Source organism: Neodothiora populina (genome assembly GCF_041146345.1).
Source record: "Neodothiora populina strain CPC 39397 chromosome Unknown canker_contig_12, whole genome shotgun sequence".
Taxonomy (NCBI): Eukaryota; Fungi; Ascomycota; class Dothideomycetes; order Dothideales; family Dothioraceae; genus Neodothiora; species Neodothiora populina.
Window position 1 is genome coordinate 927842 of NW_027191404.1, and position 17775 is coordinate 945616.

The 17775-nt window shown below is 51.5% G+C and overlaps 6 protein-coding genes across 11 annotated transcripts; 2 read left to right on the plus strand and 4 right to left on the minus strand.

The window, feature by feature from the left end:
- Positions 1–2882: 2882 nt before the first annotated feature.
- Positions 2883–3839, minus strand: AAFC00_001014 (uncharacterized protein; the record flags this gene model as incomplete). The annotated part of the gene is made up of 3 exons (XM_069340143.1): positions 2883–3099; positions 3161–3589; positions 3679–3839. The coding sequence occupies 3 exons, from the start codon at positions 3837–3839 to the stop codon at positions 2883–2885; spliced, it is 807 nt and encodes a 268-aa protein (XP_069203611.1).
- A 711-nt stretch (positions 3840–4550) lies between these two features.
- On the minus strand, positions 4551–6977 carry AAFC00_001015 (uncharacterized protein; the record flags this gene model as incomplete). 3 transcript variants are annotated; one of them, XM_069340145.1, is made up of 5 exons in its annotated part: positions 4551–4991; positions 5057–5485; positions 5545–6139; positions 6508–6593; positions 6960–6977. In XM_069340145.1, the coding sequence occupies 5 exons, from the start codon at positions 6975–6977 to the stop codon at positions 4551–4553; spliced, it is 1569 nt and encodes a 522-aa protein (XP_069203614.1). The 3 variants fall into 3 exon arrangements, with proteins under 3 accessions (XP_069203614.1, XP_069203613.1, XP_069203612.1); XM_069340144.1 differs by lacking the exon at positions 6960–6977 and having other exon boundaries at positions 6508–6527; XM_069347884.1 differs by lacking the exons at positions 6508–6593; positions 6960–6977 and having other exon boundaries at positions 5545–6108.
- A 1068-nt stretch (positions 6978–8045) lies between these two features.
- On the plus strand, positions 8046–9265 carry AAFC00_001016 (uncharacterized protein; the record flags this gene model as incomplete). The annotated part of the gene is made up of 2 exons (XM_069340146.1): positions 8046–9197; positions 9254–9265. 2 exons carry the CDS (start codon positions 8046–8048, stop codon positions 9263–9265), a joined length of 1164 nt encoding a protein of 387 aa, XP_069203615.1.
- A 320-nt stretch (positions 9266–9585) lies between these two features.
- On the minus strand, positions 9586–10396 carry AAFC00_001017 (uncharacterized protein; the record flags this gene model as incomplete). Of its 2 annotated transcripts, none has more annotated exons than XM_069340147.1 (2): positions 9586–10177; positions 10275–10396. In XM_069340147.1, 2 exons carry the CDS (start codon positions 10394–10396, stop codon positions 9586–9588), a joined length of 714 nt encoding a protein of 237 aa, XP_069203616.1. The 2 variants fall into 2 exon arrangements, with proteins under 2 accessions (XP_069203616.1, XP_069203617.1); XM_069340148.1 differs by having other exon boundaries at positions 10275–10285.
- Positions 10397–10781: 385 nt separating this feature from the next.
- AAFC00_001018 (uncharacterized protein) lies at positions 10782–12957 on the plus strand (the record flags this gene model as incomplete). Of its 2 annotated transcripts, none has more annotated exons than XM_069340149.1 (4): positions 10782–11440; positions 11524–12283; positions 12425–12633; positions 12897–12957. In XM_069340149.1, the coding sequence occupies 4 exons, from the start codon at positions 10782–10784 to the stop codon at positions 12955–12957; spliced, it is 1689 nt and encodes a 562-aa protein (XP_069203619.1). The 2 variants fall into 2 exon arrangements, with proteins under 2 accessions (XP_069203619.1, XP_069203618.1); XM_069347885.1 differs by having other exon boundaries at positions 11527–12283.
- A 419-nt stretch (positions 12958–13376) lies between these two features.
- On the minus strand, positions 13377–17208 carry AAFC00_001019 (uncharacterized protein; the record flags this gene model as incomplete). 2 transcript variants are annotated; one of them, XM_069340150.1, is made up of 5 exons in its annotated part: positions 13377–13632; positions 13690–13926; positions 13979–14552; positions 15281–15500; positions 15556–17208. In XM_069340150.1, the coding sequence occupies 5 exons, from the start codon at positions 17206–17208 to the stop codon at positions 13377–13379; spliced, it is 2940 nt and encodes a 979-aa protein (XP_069203621.1). The 2 variants fall into 2 exon arrangements, with proteins under 2 accessions (XP_069203621.1, XP_069203620.1); XM_069340151.1 differs by lacking the exons at positions 15281–15500; positions 15556–17208 and adding an exon at positions 14605–14869.
- Between the last annotated feature and the right edge of the window lie 567 nt (positions 17209–17775).

The window sequence follows — 17775 nt, forward strand, 5'->3', positions numbered from 1 at the left end:
TATGGCTCAGTAAGTGAAGTCTTTTGGTGAACGCACATCGACGATGCTGCTTTGACTTGGATCTACCTACTTGTCTTTCGTATTGGAGCTGTTACGCCTGAGTTTGATGGTAGGGGTACCCTGTTCGTGTCGGCGGACGTTTGACTTGGGAGTAATGAGCTGTTGGCCTTCCTCACCTGGTGTCTGTGAATTCATCACGGTGTGGGAGATTAGAACAATAACAGTCAGCAAGCAAGCAAGCAATTCAGTATTTGCATATATTTCTATGTTCGATCCTCATTGAGCACAATTTCGGCGGGTTCAAGAGCAACCCTGTCCGATATCTACTATTTCCCCTCTGCCAATGCTTTACTTTTACTGTTTCAGCCGAGCTATATCCAAGTATCTGCATATCCGTGAGGTTCATGGCGGTTCCAGTCAGAATGATGAATAAGTGAAACAACGCAGACGCGCATTCTGATTCTGCACGCATATCAACTCAGACAGCCATATGTCTTTGAACCTGGTTCTATCCTATGCGCCTCCCCTTCTCGTCCTCCCGCCACCATACCACCATGGCGTCCGCCTGCTTGAACTAGAAGAGGCTGGAGGTGAATATATTGGAGGAGCGCAGGCACACACCCGCGCAAGATCTCTCAGGGTCCTCTATACTTTGCTATGTGGGACCGTGCCTCTGTCCTGGAGCATCGAGACATCGAGGCAACTCCATGGCATACGCGGTCAGTCGTTTCTCTCCGTGAGCCTGTCCACCGCGCTGCCTCGAGATATGTCGTCATCCCTTGAGCGATCGTCGCGGCTCCTCCGATTAGAATAAAGGCACGAATTCCTTCAGGCAAGAATGGGCGCATGAAAGAGTAAGATGCTTTTGAGGCGTGATCTTCGTCAACATGCTATCATGAGCACGAATCTACCGAATATGGCAGGAACGACTCGCAAAATATGCCCACCCCTAAAGTGGTGAATGTACCGCGTTCAATCCTCGATTGATTAACAAGTGAGTAGCGGTAGATGTCAAAAAAGATACAAAAGCAATGGTCAGTACGGGGGTCGAACCCGCGACCTTGGCGTGCCTTAGCAGAAGCTATTAGCACCACGCTCTAACCAACTGAGCTAACCGACCGAACAGATGTTTGAAAGCCGAAGCTCTCATCACGTGATGAAAGACTGAGCCAGGGTGGAGTTTATTAGCCTTCCATGTTTGACTTTGTAATGTTGACCGGCAACTGACCATGTTCCTCGATATGGTTTCTCCATACTGAGCGCTGTTGGCTCAAGCGGAGTAGAACAGCACTGCAGCATGAGGTGCTGGCCGAGCGAATCGAGTCAGAGCCTCTCCCGACAGACGCTACTGTGACTTTGACATAATGTGTGGCTGAGATCAGTTCCTCGATGGACGGAGAATACGGGACAACACTAAGGTAAGATAACGTGGTTCCTCTGTTGCTCTTGTATCAGGGCAATCTTGAAGGTGTAATCCTTTGTCCTGAACGGGTGCTGTATGTTGCAGACCGATGGCCTATTAGAGTCACCAGACGCTCCACGAAGGAGTGATTCGATGAAAGAGTCCTAGGCTCGAGGGAACATAAGCTGAGACTATGGGTAGTTAGCACTTGCGATTTTAGTGTGACAGATGGCCGTTGAGTGTGACAACAAGGCAACAAAGAGAACTTGGAGAAGATCAAAATCCACAGTAAAGACGTTAACAATGCAGCGTTGCTCCTTTGACGTGGACGTTCCGAGACATTGCGCTTCCGCACGAAAGGCGTTCCGCCACTTCACCTTTGCTTCTTCAGCAAAGAGTTTGTACGAAATGAGCTTCTTCCTGGAAGGAAGCCTCCAACTGGTGAAAGATTGAGTTTTTGGACGACTTTCGGAGTAAGGAAGAGAATTGCTTGGTGTCATCGTATGAACAGGAAGATAGTGCAAAAGGCTTGTCATTCCCTTGAAAGCTAACTCGAGACATTCGACGCATGACTCCAATGGGTGAGAATCGTCGACAAGGGCTTCGAAAACATGCAGGACTTGTATGCGTTTTGGTCCATCGAGTGTGATAACGTTGAGAATCGCCAGGTCTAAGTCCAAGATGATCATGAAACCAATGTTCAAGGAATCGCATGTCAGGGACAATCGGCCTGGCTCAGCTCGCATCTTTCTGAATCTAAGCTGTTATAGCAACGTTAGCCAGCAACTTTATCGTCCATGTATTGGGTAATTCGGTGAGAGTCTATTCATCGTAGCAAAGCGAGTTGCGGTTGTGAAGCCGGAGAAACTGCCTAAGGGTGGGAGCGAGGTGGACTTATAGATCAAAGTGTAACTCATGTCGGCGATGGGTAGACGTGGACCAGCTCAAGGTAGAGGAGGCATCGAATAAGGAAGGTGCTTGGTCGAGATCAACGAGCACGTGCGTACAAGCAAGTCTGCACTAAGACCAGGTAGCCAGGTTAGGTAACTTCCTAGGAAGGTGCCATATAGAACATACCTTCATGACGAATTCAGTCAGACTCCTGGCGGGCGCAGCGTGTGCCGCAGTGGCAATGTACTGGCATAGGCACGTTATGGATGTGGACCATGTCAGGAAGAAACGTTCGGGGAAAGGACTTGTGGATCTGAAATGTTTGTGGTATACCTATACGCGTGTTCTCATACGATCCGAGGGGTATCAAAGCAGCAATAAGCTCCAGTCCGCAAAAAGGAGGAGGCGCGGATTCTCACCAACGCCACACTTGCTTGATCACCTGAAGTTGCGCAACACGAATTTGGCTCAGCGTAGACCGTTCGAGAGCAAAGCCCACACCTGCCTTTTTGCAATAGTTGGAATTGTTGTCGAAGGATTACTTTTGCCTCACTCTTCTCATGCCTTTGCCAAGTTTGTGTGTTTCTGCTCAGCCTCCTTTCCTGGGACCTACTGGAGGAGTGCCAGTCCCTTGGGCTCGATTCGCGATTTTCCTCCTCTCACCGTCTACAACCTTCTTGATCTGTGGTACCATGTGCTGTTTGTCCTTTGGTGCCTTGACGTCCTCGGAAGTGTATGGCGGATCAATGCGCACAGAGTCCATGAGGATGATACTGTCGTCGGCCCAGCGCGTTTGGTTCGAGTACCTGTGAAATTGATTTAGTGACTTGGACTATATCCCGCACCCACACCATGTCTGGATCGTACATTTTGTCCAGAGAATAGAACAGTTCTTGTCCTATGGGGCTGACGCCCTTTCCCTTTTTCTTCTCGTCGTCCTTTTGCTTTTGCACGGCCTTCTCCTCTCGTTGTTTGAGACGCTTAATGTCAATCCTGGAGATTGGAGGTGCATTCACGTTGCCGGCAGTCCAGTCATGGTCCAGCTCTCCTCCAATGACACTATCATTGTCGGAACGTGCCGGCTGGTTCTCCTGTCCGGGTAGTGAAAGGATCTGGAAACTGAGGATATGCTTCAGGGGGATGATGTGGTAGTTGCCAGGTTGAGAGGACAGAGAAGTGGCAGGATTGGGCGGCGCGGGAGAGCAGTTGATGGCGATGATGTTGAGAATGGGATCAGCGGTGAACAGCACACCAATGAGGGTTTTGTTGTCAGGTTGGACTGTCTTGACTTGGATTCTGCAACGTGGTGAGGGCGTGGTCAGCATATCGTCCAATGCTTGTGCTTTGCCCCGTGGCTATACTGCCGCGCAGCGCTCGTTACTGACCTTGCACCCAGTGCAGCTCTCAATCCATTCAATGACTCCGACCTCAAACCCGAAGGTGTTGCAGACGGCGCTGTCGATACGCTTGAAGCAGGGCCAGGAGCAGTCTTGGGCGTGGCCACCTTCCCAGAGACCGAACCGCGCTTGCCGCCGCTTTCTGCCATATTTGAGGAAAATCCAGAGCACTCAAAGTGCACCCTCGAATTCGTCGGTGTGATGGGTCGCAAGCCCGAGTTATTGTTTGTGCAATGGGGATATGTCCCGTCACTGAGTCTGAGAGGATCACGCCAGCGACTGCGACATGTGGAGACCAAACGAAAAAGAGCGACGAGGAGGAAGATGAAAACACCAGCAATCGAATGCGGCACTCAAAGCAAAGATATATCAATGGCCTATATCACAAAACACACTCCCGCTACTCCTCGCCGTTGAACAAGTCACGAAAGACGATTGCAGTAGAGCTTCAGGTGACGTGGTGGTGCCTGGGGACGTGACCCTGAGCCAATCCTCCCACTCCCACTCCCACATTTGCCCGTGCGTCCGCGTCCGTCGTCCGTTGTCGTCCAACATCTCTGCGTCTACAACACCTTGCCAACTCACGCAACCTTGCTCGACCACGCTGTCTGCGCCAGACATGCGGCAGAATGAGCAACTCATCTCCCCTTCACTGCCACACTGCGGCTGGCGTTGACATTTCACAGTTTCACCGACAACAAAGTGACCAGGGATTGCGTTTTGACTTTTTGAATTAATTGCATGGCATAGTATTTGCATTCTCATTCTCATTGCCCTACAGCAGCAGGCGGCTAGATGTCATCAAGCGCCTAGCCCGCTCTATCTTCGTCGAGCTAAGGTTATATATCATATCCAACACTTTAAGCGTTGTAGGTAGAGGCGGAGACGTTACCACCACGGCCGGTCCAGTTGACGTGGATGTCCTTGCCCTCGGGGTACTTCTCTGAGGCGTGCTCGGACTTGATGCGGAAGGTGTGGGCACCGAAGTAGTCACGCTGGGCCTGGAGAAGGTTGGCGGGGAGGTTCTCGGTCCTGTAGCCGTCGTAGAAGGACAAGGCGGTGGAGAAGGCGGGAGTGGGGATACCCCAGAGAGCGCCGTTGGCGATCGTCTTTCTCCATCCCTCCTGGGCGGTGTGGATGGCCTTGTTGAAGAAGTCGTCGAAGAGAAGGTTCTCAAGGTCGGGGTTTCTGCGGTAGGCAGAGGTGATGTCCTTGAGGAAGACGGAACGGATGATGCAGCCACCACGCCACATGAGGGCGATGTCGGGCTTGTTGAGCTTCCAGCCGTACTCCTTGGCAGCCTGTTGCAGAAATTTGGTCAGTCAATCTATCAATGGCAGAGAAGGCGACGACCACAAGGACTTACGGCTTGCATGAGCATGAAACCCTGGGCGTATGAGATGATCTTGGAGGCGTAGACGGCCTGCTCGAGGTCGGCAAGAGCAGCCTTCTTGTCACCAGTGAACTTGGGGGAAGGACCGTCGAGGACCTTGGAGGCGCGGATACGCTCAGACTTGAGGGAAGACAAGCAGCGGGAGAAGACGGCCTCGCCGACGAGAGTGACGGGCATGCCGAGGTCGAGAGCGTTGATGGCGGTCCACTTGCCGGTACCCTTCTGGCCAGCAGAGTCCATGATCTTCTCGAGGAGAGGGGTTCCATCATCGTCGTTGAAGTAGAGAATGTCACGGGTGATCTCAATGAGGAAGGAGTCGAGGACACCCTTGTTCCACTCGGCGAAAACGTCACCCATCTCCTTGTTGGAGAGACCGAATCCACGCTTCATGATGTCGTAGGCCTGCAGAGAGTCAGATGAGCGGTTGCAGCCGAGATTTCCTTCTGGGGCCGTCTTCTTACCTCGCAGATCAACTGCATGTCTCCGTACTCGATACCGTTGTGGACCATCTTGACGTAGTGACCAGCACCCTCGTCACCGACCCATTGGCAGCAGGCCTCGCCGTCAGACTTGGCCGAGATGCTCTGGAGGACGTCCTTGACGTAAGGCCAGGCCTCCTCGTTGCCACCTGGCATGATGGAGGGACCATAACGGGCACCCTCCTCACCACCGGAGACACCGGAACCGACGAATCGGATGCCCTTGGAGGCGAGGTACTTGGTGCGGCGGTTGGTGTCGGGGAAGTGAGAGTTGCCACCGTCAATGATGATGTCGCCCTCCTCGACGCCTCCCTCGGTGAGGAGAAGCTCGATGAAGTCGTCGACGGGCTTACCGGCCATGACAAGCATCATCATAACTCTTGGCTTGCGGAGCTTCTGGACGAACTCCTTGATGGAGTGGGCGCCGACAATGGACTTGCCCTTGGCCTCGTTCTCGAGGAAGCGGTCGACCTTGGAGACGGTACGGTTGAAGGCGACACAGTTGAAACCGTGGTCGGCGGCGTTAAGGATCAGGTTCTGACCCATAACGGCCAGACCAATGAGACCGAAGTCTCCGCTGAAAGGAAGATATCATGTCAGTGGTGACTCTGGAGGGCAGGTACGAACAATACAGGAAGGAGCAAAGTCGATGAAAATCAGAACCTTTTCCAAAGCATCGTCAAGCGTGCGCAATGGAGGGGAAACGGATTTTCAGGCACTGTACAAAACAAGAAAATGCAAGAACAGGAACAAAGAGGCGGGCAGAGTGATTGTACAGCATAACAATATGCACATGGCAACGGAAGTGGAGGTTGAGCTGCTGCTGCTGCCCCTCCACCACCGCCACTTTCTCTGCTGTTGCTGCTGCTGCCCACTGCCGCCCGCCGTCTGGCTTATGGTGGGGTTCTGAAATATGAGAAACAAGAAGAGAACACAGAAACTTACTTTGCCTCGGTAGCAGACATATTTGTAGAAGATCTATGAAGCTGGTGTGTGAAGCTGTATAGTCTCTTCTGAGCAGATGATTGTAGCTGAGAAGAAGAAGAGTGCGGTCAGTGTCGGAGTATTATAAGGGTGAGAGTTACGGAAGCTGGCCGGAGGTTGTGAAAAGTGTTGTTGAGCCGGGAGAGGGGCAGCAGTCCGCTACGCTTGGACAGAAAGCGCTACGCCAGTGATTCACTCAAGTCAGCCAAGCTCCAACCCATTATGCAATGATGCGTTTTGCCTGTGCCTGCGACTGCGCGCCGTCTCTGGTCTTAGTACTCCGTACACTGCCTACTTGGACAGATGCGGTAGCCACAGATGAGGATACTCTGTAAGATCACCTGGCGCCTCTGATTTCATTCTTCACCCCCTCCACATCCATTGTGATGCAGTCAGACTCAGACTCACCTTACTTTTGATATTGATGACATTGTATGCAGGTATGTACAGTTGGTGTGTGTTTCCTTCAGGCTCTCAACTGCTCATGACAGAACCCGGCCCTAGCGAATCACCTACAAAGCTTCGTGTACAATAACGCCCTTGTCGCTACGGACGGCTGTCGAGAGGGGGCGGGGGATTCGTTCATGGTCTGATTCCGGCCGACCATCGCCCATCGGCAGAATCACCATCTATCGGCTTCTGCTCACCTGCAAGACAGACCGACAGTGCACTTAACCCACCCATCCTCACTCTCTCTGCCCCTCCGTTCTGTCTTTCTCGGCCCCACTCTCGAGTGTCGCATGTCTTCGAGTGGTTTTGTCCCGCGCAACAGACAGCCAAGCCCGATCACGCTCTGATCTCAAACCCTCTTCTTCTGAAATCTTTCTACCCGACGTCACATTAACCACGTTCCACTGGTGTATCTCCGGCCCCGATGCGGTGTTAAGTTGCAAAGGCGAAGCTTTGATTACACAACCCGGAGCACTGTACTCCTAATCCAGGCACACGTTGAATACCTTGCCTTACAGTACTGTAGCAGTGCCCAAACGTTCTCAGATCGAGCGTGTGTGTGTGGGCTGGCCCAATTGTCCAGACTGGAACAGGTGCGGCTAATTTACCCGCCTATCCCAAGAAAACCCATACCCCTCCATCGGCGACTGCTTCAGACAGCTCCTACCTTGTCGTTCTTGGCAATTCGGTATAGGCACATTCCTACTGTACATACAAAACGTGTGGGACAGTCTCTGCGTGTCTTCCTTCTGCCCCGTCTGCCTTTCCTGGTCGCATCCTGTTTCTTCCTACCTCAACAGGCGCGAGTAGTTCAGAGCGTAAGTCACTGCTGCTGCGCCAAGACAACGGAAAAGTTGCTCGCAGCAATTACTGCACCTTAGCAAGCCCCGAACGCAGCATACGTAGTTTGGGAGCAGAACATCGCTGAAGGTAAGACTATTTCCGCCTTGAGACCGTGTCCTCCGTCGTAACTTCTCTCGGCCTGTCTACCCGTGAAGAAGTGCTGCCGGTGTGTGATACGCGACATCTATCTTGCAACTATACAAATCATGTCGCATCCAAACTCAACAAATCAGTCCTACTCAGGACGATCTACGCCACAACCACCACCACCTGGCCTTCCAAACCGCCCGCCTCCATCCGCTGTCTCTAACAATGCTGCTTTTGCTGCCTTCAAACCCCGCGCTGTCGCTACGCCGCCCGCGCGACCTGCGACACACTCACCGGCGCCCGGCGCGTACAACTACCCTGCGTCGACATATGGAATGAGCTATCCTCAGCAGTCTGCCGCGCCTGCCACTCAGTCTTACTATCCAGGCGCGACCAGCGCATACCCAACTGCTCCAGCCGGACAAGCATATTATGGGGGAGCAGCAGCAGCCTATCCAGGATATTCTGGGACGGCAGCTGAGTACGGTCAGACTCCGCCTCAGATCAAAAATCCATTCGCTCCGCCACCCACTAGAAGCACAGGAGGATCACTCTATGGAAACAGCTTTGATCCAGAGTACGAAGCTCAGATTCAGCAATGGCAGAGCGCATACGCCCCAAAGGACGAAAGCAACTCAAAAGCCAACCTCGGCAAGTCTGGCAAAGGAGAAGGCGCAGCCTCAGCAGGCGGTGCGAACGCAATTCCCCTCAGCGGTGCCTCATCGCGCACGCAAGCAGCCGCTCCCACGACCGCACAAGCAGTGCCTGTAGAGCCTCCTGTCAACCCTGTGGACAAAGACAAGACCGTTGTGCGTTCTGGAGGAGGTCAAAAGTGGGAAGACCCTACACTACTCGAATGGGGAAACCATCCTCGCTTGTTCATCGGAAATCTTGCAGGTGAGGTGACTGATGAGTCTTTGCTGAAGGCCTTTGCGAAGTACCCTTCAGTCCAGAAGGCCAGAGTGGTCCGTGACAAGCGCACCACAAAAAGCAAAGGCTATGGATTCGTGAGTCTTGCCAACACGGACGAGTTCTTCCAGGCCGCTAAGGAGATGAACGGCAAGTATATTGGCAGTCATCCCGTACTCATCAAGCGCGCCGAGGCCGAGATCAAGCCTGTCGTGAAGAAGGATGACAGACATGGGAGAAACAACAGAAACAAGAACAATAACAAGAATAAGAACAACAACACAGAAGCCAAGGACCCCCTGGGAGCGAATACTGGCTCTGGTGTACAGAAGAAGCAATCTAAATCATCGGGACAATACAAGGTGAGCATCGTTGGCCATTGTCTAAACTTACATAACTCGATGCTGACTTCTCGCAGATGCTTGGTTGAGTACTTTTACGATGTCATCACTTGAGCTATGGGTGTATTTCGAGCGACGGCGCGACAGGCGTTCGGTATACTAGGCTTTCTATCATCTTCGCCCCTTCCGCTCTGGCCATCAACATATATGAGCACAGTGGAAGCAACGCCTTGAACTTGGAAAAGCTTGATTGAAGTCGCCTCAGTAATATTGGCCAGATGTAGTCTGGTAGCATTATGACCTCTAGCTCAATTCAAGCAGGACAAAACGAGGATTTAATAATTGCCGTGGGCATCTGCGGTGCACTACCAAAGAAAGTACCTCCCACTTGCGAGGGATCAGCAGAGGCTCACATAAGATCAGGCACCGGTGGCCCTGCTTCTTCTGTCTTCTTTAAGCTATCAACCACGTCCTCCAGTCTCATGCCCGGCCGTGGAAGACGATAAGTTACAGCATCTCTCAATCCCAGCGTCCCACTCGTGTACGCCCCTTTGGTCACCTCGCCTCTGCTGAAGCCAGCTCGCTCAAGTAATTTCATACTCGGTTGGTTTTCAACGTCTACATGCGCCTGTATGTAGTCCATTGGTGGTTGTCCATTGACTATGTCCTCTGCAGACTCGGACATCGACAACGAGGAAGGCATTATCTCGAACAATTTGGGAAGAAATGCCAACAGTGCTTCGGTGGCGTATCCTTGCTTTCCATAGTCCGAGTTGAACTTGTAACCTAGAGTTCCAAGTTCATGTGCACAGCCCATGAGTCCGATGACTTTGCCATTCCGCTGGTCTTTGTTCTTGAGTTGTTCTTCATTAGCCCCGTTGCTTGCATTGTCAGCTGCAGTATCCGACAGTAGGGTCACAGCGAAGCTGAAGACACCGGGTCCACTCCTCTGCTGCAGGTGTGTCACTGCTTCGTCTAGTTCTGTGGCTACAGGACGTGTCCTAGACGAATATAATGTTAAAACTCCATATTTCGATCATCGCGATTAGAAGGAAAGATGAAATTAGAAAGCGATTGCAATGCGAAATCAACACTTACGTGTACTTCATGACTTCCGGTTTTTGCATTAACCCAAATATATCTGTTGCATCTTGCTCCGGATTCATTTGGCGTAGTAGCAGCCGGGGTGTTCTGATCGAGGTCGGGGTCGGTTTTGCCATTGTACAGTGTATCAGCGATTTTTAGGAATAAGTGCAACGCGAAATGTTCAAGAAAAGTAGAAAGATGCTGTTTCACGTATGTCACCGATCACTTACTATTCTCTGACTCATAATCGCAGTTGAGTGATGGGGAGAGTCACAGTATAGTACCTCGAGAAACGAGATCCCGCTGCGGACAGTTAAGCGAAATGACTCGCGTGGGGAGTTGTGGAGCTTCGTAGTTTGTATTTACTGCGTCCATTATTGATAAATACATGTATGCAGTATTCTATCAGGACTACCAGATACCGAATTGGAAATCGAAAATGAGCATGACCAAGTCCTAAACCCATGATCCAGCACAAGTCTATCAAGCTCGACATCTGAATGATCCGGCATCGTCAAGATGAGTGACTCTGCAATTTCGGCATCCGCAAAGGGTGCCTCCTTTTTAATCCTTCTTCAAATCGGTTCACGAGCCCTCACATTCGCATTGAACCAGATCCTGCTACGCTTTCTTTCGCCCGAATTGCTCGGTGTTTCTGTGCAGCTAGAGCTCTACTGCATCTCTGTGCTTTATTTCTCACGGGAGTCCCTGCGTGTGACATTACAGCGACGAGCAGATGGCGTGCAAGCAGTCGTCAATCTGGCATATCTGGCTCTTGCTGCCGGTGTGCCGATTTCATACTTGCTTGCAGAGTTGTATCTGCGTACGGAACTCCCTAATGTTGCTCACTTGATTCTCTCACTTCAGATCTATGGCGTTGCTGCGCTCGTCGAGCTCTGCTCTGAGCCTTCGTTTGTCGCCGGTCAGCAGAAGATGCTTTACAAGGTCAGAGCATCTGCCGAGGCTGCCGCTACCATCATGAAGACGTTCGTCACTGTGGGCTTGGTCTTTTGGGCTGCTTCTGGTGCGGGTGGCGAGAAAAAGGATCTGGGTGTTCTGCCATTCGCTGCTGGACAGTTGGCTTATGCTGTTTGTCTTTTGCTGGTTTACATTGGACGTATGGCCGTGGTGGCGAGGTCTGAAGGGTTTTCTTTGCTTCCCAGACGCATTGTTTCCACGTATGTTGCTCATTTCACGTCTTTGCTGTCCATCGTTCGAAGCAGTCGTGTATCCAGTCTTGGTCATCTGATGTCGTCAATAGTAGAACCGAGAAGTTCTGGCTTTCTCTCTTCTCAAATCCTCTACTCAACCTTACTTTGAGTCTCACGATCCAATCGAGTATCAAATACGTCCTGACGCAAGGCGATTCTCTTCTTATTGCCTCTCTGGCATCACTACAGGATCAGGGCGCTTACGCACTATCGTCAAACTACGGAGGACTGATAGCGCGAATGCTTTTCCAGCCAATTGAAGAAGCGTCGAGGAATCTGTTCGCGAAACTTTGCGCGCCCGCTTCTACTCCTGCTCCCACAACAACATCAATAACAACGGAAGGCAAGCAAGCCGCTGCCACTCAAGAAACAGCAGCATCAAAAGCCAACATCCAAAGAGCCGCCCAGACCCTCCACCAGATCCTGACCCTCTACACTCTACTTTCCCTAATAATAACCACCCTAGGACCATCCCTCTCCCACCCCCTCCTGACCCTGATAGCAGGCAGCAAATGGACCTCAACAGGCGCATCGAGCGTCCTAGCGCTCTACGCAAACTACATCCCGCTCCTGGCCATCAACGGCGTCACCGAGGCTTTTGTTGCCGCCACGGCCACGCGAGGAGAGCTCTACCGCCAATCCATCTGGATGGGCGTGTTTTCGGCCGTGTTCGCAGGCAGCGCGTTCTTGTTCCTTCGCGTGCTGGAGTGGGGCGCGAAGGGGCTCGTGGTGGCGAATTGCGTAGGCATGGCGTGTCGGATTGTGTTCAATCTTGGGTTTGTCAAGGCGTTCTTCAAGCGGAATGGAGAGGTTTGTTTCTTCTTCTTGCTGCGTTGCTCCCTTTTTGCTTGACTCGCATTCTACTCTCGACACGCATGCACGTTCCTCGTCCAACGATATGAGCTTGCAAGACAGAAATTCAGTCAAGACTAACACAAACCTAACACGCAGACCTTCTCAATCCAATCCATTCTACCAACGTTCTACACAATAGCATCAACAGGTCTAGCCATGGCGCTAGTGAACACCACCGCCTTACCAACATCGACAGCGTCAAAAAAAGGCATTTTCACTCCCCTCGCGCTTTTCCTTTCTCGCTACGGCGTGCTGGGCGAATTGGTCCGTATTGGGGCGGTCGGGGTTGTTTACGTCATTGCGCTGTGAGTCTTTCTCTTTTTTTTCCTTTTTCTCTATCTTCCTCTCTCTGTTTTGTTGTCAAGTTTCCTCCTTTGCATGCGATTCACGGACTCTGCGAAATGGTACTTTCGCTTCTCTTCCGTTTCACTTCTCTTCCGAGAGGGGGGGTCCGTTGTGGTGAAGTAAAGCAGCGGCAGCGGCAGCGGCAGCAGCAGCAGCAGCAGCAGCAGTAGTAGTCGAAGACAACGTTGACTCGGGGGAATGATTGACTGATGTATCTTTACAGAGCATTCTTCGAGAGAAAGTTTCTCTTGGGGTTTTATAGGCAGATGAGACCTACGAGGTGAGTAGAGGGAAGCGAACCAGATGAAAAAGATATGAGAAAGGATATGTGGTGAAGATATTGAAACACCGGGAGTTCATGGCATGTGGTCCGAGGGCAAACCGTATTGATTTGTGAATTGGGCTTATACTATGGTGAGAGAGTGAGTGAGATAAGAGAGAGACAAAAAGTCATAATTGCGATTTAGTATGACAAGCTTGATATTTTGTTGTAGTATATGCAATGTTTGTATATTGAGTAGCAGGCCTGAAATGCGCCAGGAATGATGCTTAAAAGTTTGTGACTTCTTTGTCCAGACTTTACTTTCTCCAAAATCTTGAATTTCTTTTCGTGATAAAATGCAGTCTTCCTTCATGCTTCTCCCGCTCGCTCTCGCCACGTCATGTATCTCATCATAATGCAAACGGACACTAAACCGATCCCTTAGTAAGGGTAGGCTCTCACTTCCTCCTCCCTGCTCAAGTCCAATCCCTCGGCGACTTGCTTCTCGTGCTGCTCGTCCAGGTACTTGAGAAGCACGTTCTTGTACTTCTCCTTGCCCTTGTACTTTGACACGTCTTCGCCCCAACTCCTGATGGCAGAGGCCAGGCGGCCGGGAACGTAGGGCTCCTTGCAGATCTCGGTCATGGGGAGGAAGTAGGTGCGGATGGTGAACACGACACCGCCTGAGCGAGGTAGTCTGTTTTTTCATGTCAGTATTGATTTGTTTATTTGCAAGACACAAATTTGTCCATACCTTCGTAGACTTTGTCGCTCGCTGCGGAAGAAGTGGTGCTCAATAGCCTTGTCCGCTTCCGCAGTGGCCCAAGAAGCGTCGTCTGCATCCTCGGAGCCGATGCTGGAAGACCAAGGGAGCTGGTCGTCGACTTGGATAAAGTAGTTGTTTCGCTGGACGGGACCATCGGGCTTAACACGACGGAAGAAGTTCAACATGCCCTTCTCAAGCTTTTCCTTGTAGCCTGGCACATTACCGCTGTAGAAAGGGTCAGTGGCGTTCTGTAGCTCGAAACAGAAAGCAAACATACCTGGTGTGGATCTCGCTCAAAGGCATGCCGAGCTTGTCCTCAAGTTTCCAGAAACCGGCGAGCAAGATGGCACCCGCAAGCAGATAGTATTGTCCATCCTCCTTTTCGAACATAATGGCCAAGTCGTCTTGAGTCATCCTGGCCGCCATGCACATGGGATCTTCCTTGTTGCCGTTGCAGGTGAGGACATCCCTTCTGATGTCGAAGCTTTCGTTGGTGACAATGTTGTCCATTCCCACGTCCGTTTTTTTGAACATGCTAGGATATCTCTCGGGCAGGTAACCACATAGCTCTTCGAGTAGCTCGACAGCGCCGTCGAAGACCTTAGGGTCGTCGGCAGTACGGAAGCACTTCTCACCGCGCTCGGCGATGCGGCGTTTCTTGTCCTCATGGTACTTCAAGTAGTGGTTGTCGAGCTCGATCCACTCATCCCAATTCATGCTGCGCAGACCCAACGTGATGTTGTACTTGGGTCCGTAACGGAAAGGTCGGTAGGGAAGAGGCTTAGTTTCGTAGACAGACCAGTCAGGGTAGGTTTTCGCCGTGGGACGCTTCCAGTCCGAAGGGTACCATACTGCAAAGGTCAATTGACGATTCCTACTACTTATATGGAATCGAACACTCACCACCAGGAGGACGTTCGGATGCTTTCTCTCGTACTGTCGTAGGCTTCTCGGGATCGGGCGACCGTGATGCCGTCCGTAGAGGTGACTTGGATTTGAAGGCTGGAAGAACGAGACGTTGTATGAGAAAGGCGAAAACCAAAATGGCCAATCCAAGGTAGATGGCAGGCTTGAAGTCCGCAAGGCTTTTGGCGTCCTTGACGTTACTTGATTGTTTTAGGTTCTTCATGTTGCAATTATCCCGGATCCAAAGGCGAGCACCGTCCATGGTTGCGATATGGTAAGGCAATGCCAAGACCAAGACTGAGATACCAAAGTTTTGTATAAAGTCGAATGGGCGAGAAGTTAAAGCTGATGATAGCAGAGAGAGAAATGAGCGCCATCGAGGATACTTATTCTATCTGACCCAAGACGGGAATTGTAGTCTTTGGGTGTTGGGTGTTTGAATTGTGGAGATAAGGGTAAGCTCTGGTTGACGTTGGTCGTTATCGCTCCGGGGAAACATTTCCCTTTTGGGTCAGCATGCCCGCGCACCTCTGGACTATTTGTACATGGACTACGTTCGAATATTCAAAACTGAATAAAAGCCCACGGAATCAGGTGAGCCTCGAACAATCGGCAAGCAAGCGCGTTATAGCTCACAAGGGCTAACGCTGCGACTTCTTGCGGCGTAGTAGACAGTATTCGCCCCAGGTGCGACGGTACTTTGCTGGAATAAAGCTCCAGTCCGGCACCCATCCGAGGCGGCCAATGATACCTGTCTGGGACGTGTCGAGGAATGGCTCACAAGCCAGTTGCTCCCATTTATCGCTATCATGCACATGGTCAGGCTCTAACACAGAAGCTTCGACTCCCGGGAATGTCGAGTCAACCAGGAAAGAGCAATGCGATATTTGTGTCTGTGTATTCATTAGTGATCGGCCGCATGACAGAGGACTGGCGTGAAAATCTTACATATTTACCCAGGTCCTCCTTGTTCTCGTCGTTCATTCCAATCGGGACTAGATGTGTACCGGGAAACAGTCCAAAGCCAGAAGCTTCACTGAACTCCCCAGGCAGAAGACCCGTGAATTCGCTCTTGACGAACTTGGCCTTGACACCTTGCGGCAGGTGGAAGGAAGACGGAAAGCGATACCACTCCTTACCCATGCAGACAGTGTCGCCAGATCGGGAGACTCCGGGCTGCCACAGCGGCTTATACACACTGACTGGGGCGCCATAGGCCGTCATCATGCCGAGGGTTCGCCAGAGGCTGATATTCACCGCAGCCATGAAGCAAAGACTAACGAATCCGAGCCTGATATTGACAGGAATGGCAGAGATGGAGCTACGCGGGTCGGTAGAACCCAGGTAGGTGAGGAGGAGATGGAGTGCGACCGCTGCATTCAGAGCCAGAGCAGGGTACGCTGGATACATGAAGCGCTCTTCCTTGTGGGGCTGAAGAGTGAATATGGCTAGCCAAAGATAGAAAGGAGACAGGAAGACGACGCCACGAAGCCACGACTGTTTCGTGGCGGCCTGTCGGCGTACAAAGTGCTGGAACAGTAGAAGAGGCATAGATGCCACAGCAAGGAAAAACCAAACGTTGAAGTTGATGGTAAGGTTCCGAGCGTAGAAGTGCCATGGTTCGACACCGTAGATATTGGGACCCTTACCGTCTCTCGCAGCAATGACATTGTACCACACGATATTAAGAGGTACGTTGACAAACTTTTTGTAGAAGAAGCCGTCCAAACAGCCCTGGAAACCCAAGACGAGCAGAGATCGAACGCCACCATCCATGACGCGCTTGACAAGCTCATTGATTTGATCGCTCATCTTTGCCAAGATGACTTCCTCGATTGCAAATGGGATGATCATGGCAGCAGCAAAAGGCCATCCCAAAAGTGCACCAGTGCAGATGGCCCAGATACCCTGGGCGGTGCGGAGGCCACCCCTCCAATCCATAAATGCGGCTATACCGAGCATTGTCGCGTACATGGAGAAACTCGAAGGCAGAAAAGAGATGGAGGCATGGAACATGCCAGGACTGGTCAACATGATCAGGAGGAAGAGAACACCAACCCGGGGGTTCAGCGTCCTCGAGATCTTAGTGTAGAGCCTGGCTTCACAGACGGCGCAGAGAGCAGCGAGGGCGGAGCGCAGAAAGTAGAATTCGGCAATCTTAGCAGGAGCAAAGGGAGCGACAAAGGAGACGAGTCTGCCAAACAGCATCACAACAGCATGTAGAGAAATATAAGTCCAGCTCCTGATGGCATATTCAGGGGAATATTCCCAAGTCTGCAACCCATAGCCATGAGTGAGATAGTGCGCGGGCTCGTAGTAATTGAAGACTTCATCGCAGTCTTGGATAGGCGCATAGACGGCAGCGAGAAGATGAGCAGCGAGGAAGAGGTAGAAAGCATTTCGCGGTTGCAGGAAAAGCGGCACTGCATTCCTGGCCACGGTGGCATCGAAATTGACAGCATTGAAGCCCTTGAGGCGCTCGACAGCCTCGGTGTCATCCAGTGCAGGAAAGGGCTCCAATTCGGGGTCAGGAGATGCAGGAGTCTTGCGTTTGGACTTGTTGGCACTCGGCGGCTGCACTGATTTCCTCGGCGGAGGCATTGTGCTGCAGTAGCTGTGAATTGGCCTGAGAAGTCAGGAAGGTGCAACGCAGAAAGGAGTGTGTGGGCGCAAATGACAAAGTTGCAATTACAACATACAGCAAACAGTAGGTATACAGCGAAGCCCGCATGCAATAGAAATGTAATTACAGGTAGAACTGCGGAATCTATTAATGAAGCTCTAGTCCTTTGCTCTAATCCAGACTAGTGCAATGTTGCGCTGAACACAATATCTGGACTTGTTCTTGTACAACTGGGCCTGAGCTCCTTGACGCCCGCTTCGGAGGTGCAGATTCAGCAAGCGTGGCCGTTACTTCAACCACAGGTACGGTACGTGTATCACAGCCCTAGAAAATAAGATACCTTAGTGCTTTTGGGCCCTGGCCGGACTCACATCAAGACCGATTACTGCTCACAAATATCAGGCATATCCTTGGGCCTGGATATCCATACGACCTGCACAGTCACTGTCGCTCATCTATAGTGCTTTGGTGAAGTGCTTGCTTGATTGCCAGGTGAGTGCTCAGAACCTGAAGGTAGGTACGTACCTTACAGGAACCTTACAGGG